Below are 11,342 nucleotides of genomic sequence, written 5' to 3' on the forward strand. Positions count from 1 at the left end.
GTCTCAAATACAAAACACTTTTCTTTATATTTATAACTCTGTTCATTTCTGAGAAGATGATGATCAAAATTGTGACATAATTTAGAAAGATCCTGTATTGTCTTCTTCATTGTTGGTTTTATTTCTATTTATTCCTTTGTCTGGTATTCTATTGGAGTTTTATGCATTTTGTTTATTCTTATGTTTCGTTATTTGAGTTCATGTAATACCAGACAATTATGTTCCACATCTTCTGAACGAGAATGAGTGTGTGCAGTGTGGTGAAGTTTGTACTAGTATTTTGTCTAGACAATGGAGAAAGGAAATAATGTTTCAAACATCAAAACAGTCCTGAGGTATCTGAAAGATGTTACATATATAATTCTGAACTGTTTAAATTCAGTGTAATTCCGTACCTTTCAACATTTGTTGGTATTTGTCTTGTACTCTCTGACTCTTCTGTTACACTTTGCTCATACATTGAATAGCCAAGTGAACAGACATCTGAGTTTTTATCTTTGGTGTCGCTTTTTAATTATCTTAGGTGTAATAAGGATATCATCACTTATTACAAGGTATATCTGTGTTTGGGGCTTAAATAAATCCAAGTTCAAACATATCAGATATATTGAATAAAATCATAACGAAACTATTAGGTACCTGGCTGAAACAGTTGCTCAGCACAGCCAAGAGTATGAAAATATTTATAGGGAGTTTTATTTTTTTTATTCATGTTATTTTCATTACAGGCAGTTGTTAACTACTGCATTTTGTTCTCTTGGCATTGTGATCCAAGAAGTGTGAATACTTTACACAGTGAAGATTCTTTTTGAGTTGTAGTTTTCCAAGATATCAAGGAATCCTAAGGTTGGGGTGAATGCTGTTTACTTGATTTCACAACAAGTTGTTCTATAGGCGATAAATTAAGAGTGTCTTATTTTAGATTAAACCTGACTAGTGAATTTAATTTGTATAAACACTATAAAGTAAATTTGAATTCTATGCTAATTTAATTTAATATTAACTACATTCCTATCAGTGTTAAGAATGTCATGTTTATATTTTGTGATTTACATCATTTAACGAGAAATTCTAGTTGTAAAACTTTTAAGAATATATGAAATGCTGCTTTCTGATGTAATGAGTCTGGTAAGACTATGAAGACATGGATAATAGTATGCCATTTTTATTGTAGCCATGAGTGTATGTATCCATACACTTAGTAGCAGTATTGGAGGACTCACGGCAGCAAAATTGCTTCACCAGTCTTTATTGAATAATATTATACATTTACCTGTAACAACCTTCTTTGATGTGACACCTGTTGGACGTATCTTGGCACGTTTCTCAAGTGACGTGCACGTCTTAGATGCGGTCCTGCCTCACTTGCTCCATATGTGGCTTCCTAATCTTCTTCGGGTTAGTAATCTTATTCAAGTTCTTTTTCTGATGATTGTCAAAATAATGATAATTGACTGAAAGCTTCTGTGATGCCATAGCTTTAGGTGAGGGGTTGTTCTTTAGCTTGGAAATGGAATTGCAAGGTGTTTGTATGATTCAAAGAAGAACTTACTCAGTGTGAAAGAGAGTTTCAGGTTTGAACTTATTTTACACATTTGGTGTCATGTGCTAAAATGTATTCTTGTAGCACATTCCTTATGATGTATTTGCAGTATTTCTTTTTATGTATCTAATTGTCAGAATTTTTTTCAAGCCTTATCATGAAACGTATGACAACAAGATTTGCCAAAAATAGAATATTGGTGATGGATATAGATTATCTACCAATGCTGGGTCGAGTTCTCATTGGTTAAGTAGTATAACAGTAACACCTTAATGTACCTGTTTTGTATGTTTCTGTTTGTCTAAGTGATATGGGATAGGTGTAAACCTTGCAAAATGATGCAGAACTTAGAATAGAGATCATGTGTCAATGGGAACATCGTGTTTTGATGCACTGAGCAATAGTGAATGGAAAATGAGACAGGAATATAAGCCTTTCAAGGACCAAAAATTAAAAATCGGAAGGGGTTGGGAAGAAAAATGATAAAGGATGAAAATAAAGTGGTGACTTACAGGTTTTTTTCTCTTAACAAGACAGATAAATACATAAAGAGGGCAGGAAGATGTTTATTTTGTTTGGTGAATGGAAGTTGATTTCTAATTCTGAGAAAATAAGTAGGCACTAAAAATCATGGTCTAGGAAGCAGAATCTTGAGATATGTAATATTAAAAGATAGTATCTTTGAGTGATATTAATTAAGACAGCGGTTGTAAAAAAGCTGCTGCTTGTATATTGATGACAATGGAAGGTGTTTTTTTCAGGCCTTCAGGCATTGTGCATTTTCTGCATATATCAAACTGCAGGATTTATTTATGTTTTTTGGGTTTGCAAAATAGATTTGAAAGTCTGTTGAAGCTGAGTTAGCTCACTCAGATCATGATCGGTTATGAACTGTGTGATTGGGGTTCATTTCCTGGTAGGGACAGGAATCTTTCCTTTCATTGCTTCATTGAGACATGTTTTGAGTTCCACACAGGCTCTTATCCAGTGGGTACTGAGAGTTATATGCATGGGGGTAAAACAGCTGGGGCGCGCACCTCTATCTAGTACAGAGGTCAGTGTGTGTGGAGCTGTACCTTCACTCTCACATTCATCTTTATACTTAGATGATTAACCTCAGTGGAAAGTTACTTTTTTAATATTTTTGAATATGGTGGCTGTAATGGATGATATATAATTCTTCCCCAATATAAAAATGTGATGATTCAGACAGGACCATATTTATGTTGAAGCAGTCAGTTATGCTTGTTCATGAGTTTATGTAGCTGCTGTTTAATCTTATGTTGAAGTATCTTTGCTCTAAGTGAATTGATATCTCTTTGGATAACATTATATTCTGTGAAAGAGGGCTTATATACAGTATATTTCAAGAGTGGAACACAGTTATTGCAATTGTGTTTTGTCTTATCACATTAATTGTTTTGTGGGAACCTACCATAACGCATCTCCAGGCCAACTACAAATTTATGGTTTGCTGGTAGAGCAAAGCATGCGCTAGCCAATCAGTGTGGGCCATGACAGCACCAACGCCCATTGGACCGGGCACCACTAGCAGCAGCAGATAAAGATGGGACCACATCACACTAGTGAGCCAATCAGAGCTACTTTTACTTCACCACAGCATCTGGAGGGCACACAGCAATAGTGACTAGCAGCAGTGCCACCATCCTCCTCCAAAAGCGGTCACCTTGACCATTTGGAAGCTCCCAAACAGCGCTTGCTGCTCTTCTGCTGCCTCGCAGTCACCTGGCTACCAATCATGGAGGACTGCTGTTGCTCACACAAGCCAGCCTGATGGTGCTGGAGCTTTGCCGACATTCATCAGGAATTTACGTGGTTGTCTCTCAAAATATTGAACTGACATCCCACAGTTTTCATAGTACAGCATCTGAATTTTGGTGTATATTATGAAATTTAACTTTGTGTTAAGGTTTAGTTTAGTTTCAAGTTTCATATATTTTAAGTATACTGTGTAAATCATTTTTTAGGATTTATATGATATATATATAATATGTAGAATTTATGTGTTATTAGTAAAAGTGTAGTTATCCTTGTACATACTTCATAATCTGTTAATTTTATTGTTAATATATTCTTTACCATTGATTTGATTTGTGATGCACACTGCAATCAAGAAATCAGGTAAGCTATAATATGGTGATAGTTGGATGCTGAGGAAGTTATTATAAAATAGATTTTTGTTTAACTTCTTAGAGTATTATGATAATTTTCGGCAAATGTAAATGTGTATGTCTATATAATATATTTAAGATAAAGCTGTGCATTGTATTCTACTGCCTGGAAAAAAAGAATTGGTCTTGTAAGATTGTGTGGTTTAACATTCACATGAATAAGTTTTTTGTCTTAAACAGGATGGAGACATACTTATAAACTTGCATAAAGGAGTGTGTGTGTGTGTGATGAATTACAGTATTGTCTGTAAAGAGGAGGCCTGACATGTTTTTGTTGATGTTGCACTAATACTGTGCAGCAAGGAGTGCAAAGAGCCTGTAATGTTAACATGAACATCTTAGTGGTGTGTCTGTCGTGATGATCTCATATTCTTGTTGGGAGATTTGAGAAGATTATGGTCTTCTGGGATGTGACGCTGGTTTAGAATATTTTATATTTTCTCTTGTTTTAATCGTATTAATTCAAGTATTTATTTAAGTTAATGAGTTAGTGTGGTATATAGGTACCAATGATTTGGAGGAACCTGTTTCTCCATCTTTAGTTAGAAGCATAAACTGCACAAGAAAAAAATGATATGGATGTAGCAGAGGGAGAACTGGGATGTGAGGGATTCGGTAGGAAACAGTGAACCTGAAAAAGATTGTTCTGTAAGGACAGATGAAAAGGAAGAAGCTTTTTGAAGCACAGGAGGAAAGAAGGTGGGTAAGAGAGGAAAAGAAAAATAAATGAAAAAAGAAAAAAATGAATGCAAAACCAAAAGGAACAGAAGGTAGAAAACAGCTAGGAACTATGGCTTGCAAAGAACTATAGTCAAACTTAGAGTCATGGAGGAAATGCTGGCACTAGACGGCATGTCAGTCTTATATCTGTTTAATTTATTTATTTGCCCATATAAACGTATTTTATTTGAAATGAAGTCTTTGATTTCAAAGTGTTAGCACTGGTGTATGTTTCTATAGCTGTATATATGTATATGCTTGAAATAAGCTGGTCATAGTGAACACTGTGTTATAATGTAGTATGTGGTCACAGTTGGTATTTTGTTAAGTTTTATTTTTCTAGAGATGGATGTTTTGATAATAAAAATCATTTTTAGGGGCATGGAAAATCTTCACAACTTTTAACACTTCTTTATATGGTTTTAGTTTTGGGAATGGGCCATGTCAGATGTTGAAGGTTTTCCAGTGTTTCAGCAAACATTTTAGTTGCCGTTTTCAAGGCTAATTTCTTTTGGAGGGAGAGATGGTGGTGACTCTTACATAGCTCTTGCATTAGGCTGCGCCATAGCTCAAGCGGTTAGTCGCTGGCTTCCCACCGCGGCGGCCCGGGTTCAGACCCGTGTCTGGTCAAACAGGATTTGTGGTGGACAAAGTGGCGCTGGGGCGGGTTTTCTCTGAGTACTTTGGTTTCCCCTGCCAATCTTCATTCCACCAAATTCTCCATCATCATAATCACCTGGGGCAGGCTACAGTAGGCCAATCAGTGGCTGCCATGCCGAGTGGACCCAGTTGGACTCCACCCCCCACTAAGCGAATTAAAAAAAAATAGCTCTTGCATTAGGCAGTGTGTTGAGGGTGAAGCTGTGATGAACATACATACTGCCTAATGCAAGAACTATACAAGGGCCACCAAGTCATTAACCATGAAGTCAGAAATTGAAATGTTTACTGATTGCAAATCTTCAATATTTCATGCAGCCTAGTCCTGATAGTTGAAGCTTTGTGCTAAACTCCAGGCAAAGAGAAGAAAGTACTAGAATTGACAGTTTCTTGCTTGGCTGTATGTTCTTGCTGGAGAGTGTAGTTTACCTGCTTCACATTTCACAAGTTCCATTTGAACATGAATCTGCATGTACTTTGTGTTTTGATTCCTTTAGGTTTGTGTTTGTGCACTGTTTTGTGTGTGCTTGGTTTTGAACATACAGGGCTTCACTTATCTCACTTTTAGCAAAACCTTTAATATGCCAGTTGTGAGAAATTTGCTTGTGTGTTTTTCATACAAATACAAGAAGCTTTAAATCCTATAAATTCGTAATATGTTTTAAGATGGTAGTCTTTCTCGTACCACAGAATTATAAGATGTAGCCCAAAATGTGACACTTTTTTGGGTTCCGAGTATGTATGATGGCTGTTGTCATATTTAAACCCTGATAGTCCGTCTCAGTGTTCCCAAAACAGTTTTTTTTTAAATTTAATATTAAATTAGTTTGTTTGTAGACTGTCCAGTGTAGAGGGAACTAGCATACAAAAAGGGTAAATGTAAGAATTGTTTATGCCCAAGGAATGGACAGTGAGACCAAAACATGCAGTAATTAATTCATAACTTATAGTTATGCAAGTATATCTTATATACCAAAGGTGTCTATCAAAATACTTCAAAATATCTTTTTGTTTTGCATAATGTTTTTCCAATTTTGCAACATGTTTCGGCCACACGTGGGCCATAATCAGGCAACTTTTTAGTTTGTGAGGAAACCACTGCGCTGTCCGCTAGTCTTTCGTGCTCCCATGCATGTTGTCGTTTTGTTGTATATCATGTCTAGAATACTCTCATTGTATTCTTTTTTCAGTCCTCATACTGTAATGTATAATATGTATTAGCTGAAAAGTTGCCTGGTGATGGCCCACATGCAGCCGAAACGTTGCAAAATTGGAAAAACATAATGTAAAACAAAAAGACATTTTGAAGTATTTTGATAGTCTTTTTAGTATATGTACTTGCAGTGTCTTAGTGACATTTTATGATATTTAATAATATTTTAAAGTATTAAAGTTACACTTTTAGTGAAAAATATTTATTTTAGGTGTCTTTTATATCATTGTTGCATTATTGATGGTGTACTTGAAAATAAGAATGGTGCCTCAGTGCAATGCTGCTGAAATATAACAGAATGATAATAAAATTGTGTCATTTAAATTATGACACTACAACACAATATTTTTAGTTGGTATGTCTTAAATCATTTGACATCCATTTTTTATTTTACCTGTTTTTCCACCAGTTCTTAAATAATATTAATCTGTCATATTTATTGCAGCTTAATGATCATGATTTTTAATAGATACAATGCGTTTTGTTCGTAGGACATTCTTGATTGGTTTAGATAATCTGTTTCTGAGCAGGAGCCTTAACTAAGGAGATGGGATATTATTCATGCTTGACAACCACCTGTAGAATTTATATTTTCTGTTGCCTTCAGTAAGATCTGAGGCAGGGGCCATGTGGTAACTGTAATCATTTCTGGGATAGGGGCCATATCTTGAAACTACCCACACCGTGAAGTCTAAGACACGGTTGCCTTCAAAATACTGCCCTTCAAGTATGAAGGTATCACTTTTTAATGCTTTTAAGTAGAGGAACATATCACAAGTAAATGTGCTTTTGTGTTATGTGATACACAAATTAATTTTTGTGTGTAGGTAAGCATGCAGATACTTTGGTAAATGTCTAATATAGAGCACTTCAAATTACCAAGTTTTGGAGTATGGAAAGCCTTCAAAGAAATTGGAATATAATTATATTTTCTCCAAGTCTGTGGAAAAGCTATGTATGTTATGTTACTTACAGCATTTTCATCATTTTTTACCGACCTGGCCCCACAACTAGGCTGTTGGGCAGCCGCCCGAATCATGCACATTGTCATGTTACGTGGTATTCTCCGAGCACCTCTCACATTCTTTGATACAACACCCACTGGACGAATTATTGGGCGCTTCGCAAAAGATATCGACGTGATGGACACATCAATGCCCCATCAAATTTCTGATTCAATTTATTGCCTTTTTGAGGTAATGTTAACACTTTGCAGCATACACTTCCCCCATTCATATTTCCAGAATTTCAGCTGTATAATAATGCACTGTCTTAAATAGTTCACTATGTCTTTTACAGTTCATCTCATTAGTATAACATTATGAGGAGCATGATGTTCTTGGAATTTTTGTCAGAATATTTATAGTGAAATTATGTGTCCCATTTTATTTTGAAATTGTTGGAATATTCAGTCTGCATTAGTAAATGCATATCAATTATTGTGGTGTGGAGCCCATAAGGTTCATCATTTCACAGTTTTGGTTACATAGTTTTGTAATAATTATAGTTATTCTTGTTGACAATTATCATAGCCCCTTAAAGCATAGTGGTTACTGTATGTACCACTTGCTTTAACATTAAAACATTTTACATTATGCCCACAGTACTTTTGTGTTCACATGATTCTCAGAATAAACACCCATTATTTCAGTCATTAATTTTTTTAGCGTTATCTATCATTTTGTTTTTATTTTAAAACAGTGATTCACAAACTGGCCTCTATCTCTGTCCTCAGGTAAAATCCAGCTCAGTTTTGGCCCAATCAGAATAGCCATTCTCTATCCCTGGCTTTTATGTGAGGACAGAGTTCATTCTCCAAAACGTTGCTTTTTAAATAAAAAAGGGGAGGATGATGGATAATGCCCAGAAAGTCAATAATTGTATTAATTGTCACAAACTTTTAAGTGTTACCCGTTATTTCCCTAAACGGCATTCACCAATTTGTAATAGTCACATACTTTGTTTTCCTTGAGCTAGGAATTGAAATTTTAGATATGTAGGTGAATTTCAGATTTCAGAATATGATGTTGCAGTTTGTGTATGGAGTTTTGGGGGGGGGGAAGTAACAAATGTAAAGTAGGGGGCAGTGGCAAAGTAGAATAAAACAAAAAAAAAAAAAGCTGTGGTTTTAGTCTGCAAGTGAACTATACTGACCAAGCGACTGCCGCATGTTGTCGAAGTAGAGTGGCATATGTTAACTGTGAGCTAATTCTGATGTACCATACAAAGATTGTTGTAGAATAAAGTTAATAGGCAGGAATTAGATTATGTTTGTAGTTGCATGTAAACTTCAATATAATTATGAATGCCGTAATTAATTAACTTCAAGGAGGAATGATGTACCCCCCAACATTGGGGTTCTAAGTCTTTTGTTTTCTATATACTGTGAAGTTGATAAGAAATAAGAACATGTCTGGGGGTAGAAAGCCTTGTATTTTGTTTTTATGGCCATAAAATTGCCTGGAAGTTCCTTACTTTGTGCAGTACAGAATGATTGATAGAAAATACATTTAGCATACCTCATGTTGGAGATTAGTTCAGACATGAAGTTTGGGAACGATGAGTTTTGGACATGTGCCAGTGCTTTTCACTGATGCTTATTTTAGAGACTAGAATTTGAAGTATAATATTTGGGGGTCACAGACTTGAGAAATGTGCCCAGAATAGGTGGGGTGTATGTTGCAAAGTGGGCTAATCATATAGAGTATTTTGAGAGTTTCTGTAGGTAGTGCAACCTGGGTCTGCTCTGCTTGGCTTGAAACTTACATTTCTTTCCACTTCCTGCATGTATTAATATATCTCTCTCTAATTTAAATGCATTGTATATACTACACTAAGTTTATTTTCATGAACATCATCTATATTCTTCTCTTCCATTTTCTATATGTGTGCTTGTAGATGCATGACTGTAATACAGGCTTCATGTTTTCTTAATGTTTGAATGATGTATAAGATGTGTTGATTGGGTATTCTATTCTCTGTGCTCTTTCCTGAACCATAAATACAAGCTAGAAAATTAATAATAGATAAGATACTATTCCTAGTATTATACGAGTAGTTCTTGTGACAATATTTCTTTTGTTAGAGACTTCAGAAGATGAAGATTGTAATTGAGGCTCGAATAGTGAAGTCAAACTTGCACAAAAGTAAGTTTTTAAGAAAATGGCTACCAGAGTTTGTGAACATTATATCTCCCCCAATAACTTTCTTATATTAATATACACTCATAGTCTGTATATGATATGTAACTTCAGTTTTCAGATTTTAGCCATGAATGTTTAAGCCGTTTCAAAATGTTGGCATATTTTGTCCTTGCCATTCGTTCTGTTGATGGTAACTGAAGTACCTGTATGCCAGACTGTGACAGTTTCAATATTTGAAGAAGCTAAACCACAAAAGCTGAAGCTACACTACGAGTATATGAATTCAGTTTATGCCATCTCATTCAGGACTGTGTGAAGTAGATCATGCTACTTATCAGTCACTTCACACATTTCCCCAACTTCCGTAGATCATGTTGCTGCTTCTCCATTTCATTCCAAAGCAGTGTCAAATGTGTTAAGAGGTGAACTACAATCTCAGGACATAATATACATCTCAGAGAATATGCCAAGACAAAACAATGGAAAAGAACAATTTTGTTGAGTTTCACTAACTATTTGGAATGCCTCAAATTAGTACACATAAGATTAGACCTGTATTTGCTTGAAATAAGTTACATATTAATAAGCAATGAGTGGGGAAGATCATAAAAGCAGGCTGTCAGTATTAACTCCATCATATCTACCTTTTTTATATTTGAACAAGGGAGATTTATAAGCAACCAGTTAACAATAATTTATCAGAACTTCAAGTGAGACATGCTGCAACATAAACTAATGGTCTTGTTGACAAACATGGATTATGAAGAGTATAATGTTCCGGATTGTAGCACCGTGCACATTGAAGAGAGTGCAACGTTTTGGAGGAACATCATCTGTATCCTCAAGGTTGAAGAGGAAGCCAAGTAAGAAACAGAGCAGGCTTTTCTCACTAGCTGCTGCTTGCTGGTTTCTTGCTTTCCACAATCAACCCTGAAGATGGCAGAAACATGTTGCTCTTAACTCTTGGTCATTTTCCAAACTACATAGTCACAGCTCTGAGAATTTCAAATCCAACATATATTATGGTTTGAAATTACAGTGTTAATATGTAAGAGCAAAAATGGTCTGTATACCAAGTGACGTGTATGAACACTATTCTAATTCAAAATAATCACTATTTTTATTTTCATTTCTCTGTCTCTTGCAGCTTAGCTGAGAGAACCAACTATAATACTATGATTTCTGCAAGGGTATGTGTAGTACTGCCTATAGGCAAGGGGAATGGTCCTTAACAGAATTGTTCCTTGTACACAAAGGTAGCAGAATAATAATAATAATAATAATAATAATAATAATATACAATTTTTCACATAATTTATTAACTGTGAATTTATGTAGAATGTATTTGAAATGCAGGCAAGAGAAAAAAAACTCATCGTGCATGCACCCATAGTTGAAAATAGTTGAAATTTAATATTAGTTTTCCATTATTTATCTTTTATTTTATGTGTCTTGTAACTTTAACTGACTATTATACTTACACATACACACTAGTACCTTTTCTTATTAAAAGGGTGCCAGGATAAAGAGAATAAGGTGTGGGATTTGAAATTCTCAGTGTGGTGGCTATAAAAAATGCTGTTTTTTCTTGAGTGTGACATCGTGTCATTTGGTAGATTTTTTATGACATTTTTAGGAACTATTTTTATACTGAAAGAAAATATTTTAAGTGAATGTGTTTTAGACCTTAGGAATACTTAGGGTAATAGCGATAATTGTGTTCCTGCTCTTGAAGTTTGAGATAGTATTTTATTTCCTGTGTGAGATTTTTGTAACATGTATGGGCCTTGAAAGTAAATAGTTATAATTCCATGTATGACGTGAAACGTTGACAGTGACTATGCAAATAAGTTTTTTTTTTTTTTTTTTTT

At 34.9% G+C, this 11,342-nt stretch overlaps 1 protein-coding gene across 1 annotated transcript in view; it reads left to right on the forward strand.

The window, feature by feature from the left end:
• LOC111869170 (multidrug resistance-associated protein 1) overlaps nucleotides 1–11,342 on the forward strand; it is a 151,260-nt gene that overhangs the window by 113,366 nt on the left and 26,552 nt on the right. Inside the window, exon 24 of the mRNA XM_033753308.1 lies at nucleotides 7,304–7,524. Coding sequence (XP_033609199.1) covers nucleotides 7,304–7,524 — 221 coding nt within the window. The remainder of the gene's footprint in view (nucleotides 1–7,303; nucleotides 7,525–11,342) is intronic.

The sequence above is a fragment of the Cryptotermes secundus genome, unplaced genomic scaffold (assembly GCF_002891405.2).
Source record: "Cryptotermes secundus unplaced genomic scaffold, Csec_1.0 scaffold1441, whole genome shotgun sequence".
Lineage (NCBI taxonomy): Eukaryota > Metazoa > Arthropoda > Insecta > Blattodea > Kalotermitidae > Cryptotermes > Cryptotermes secundus.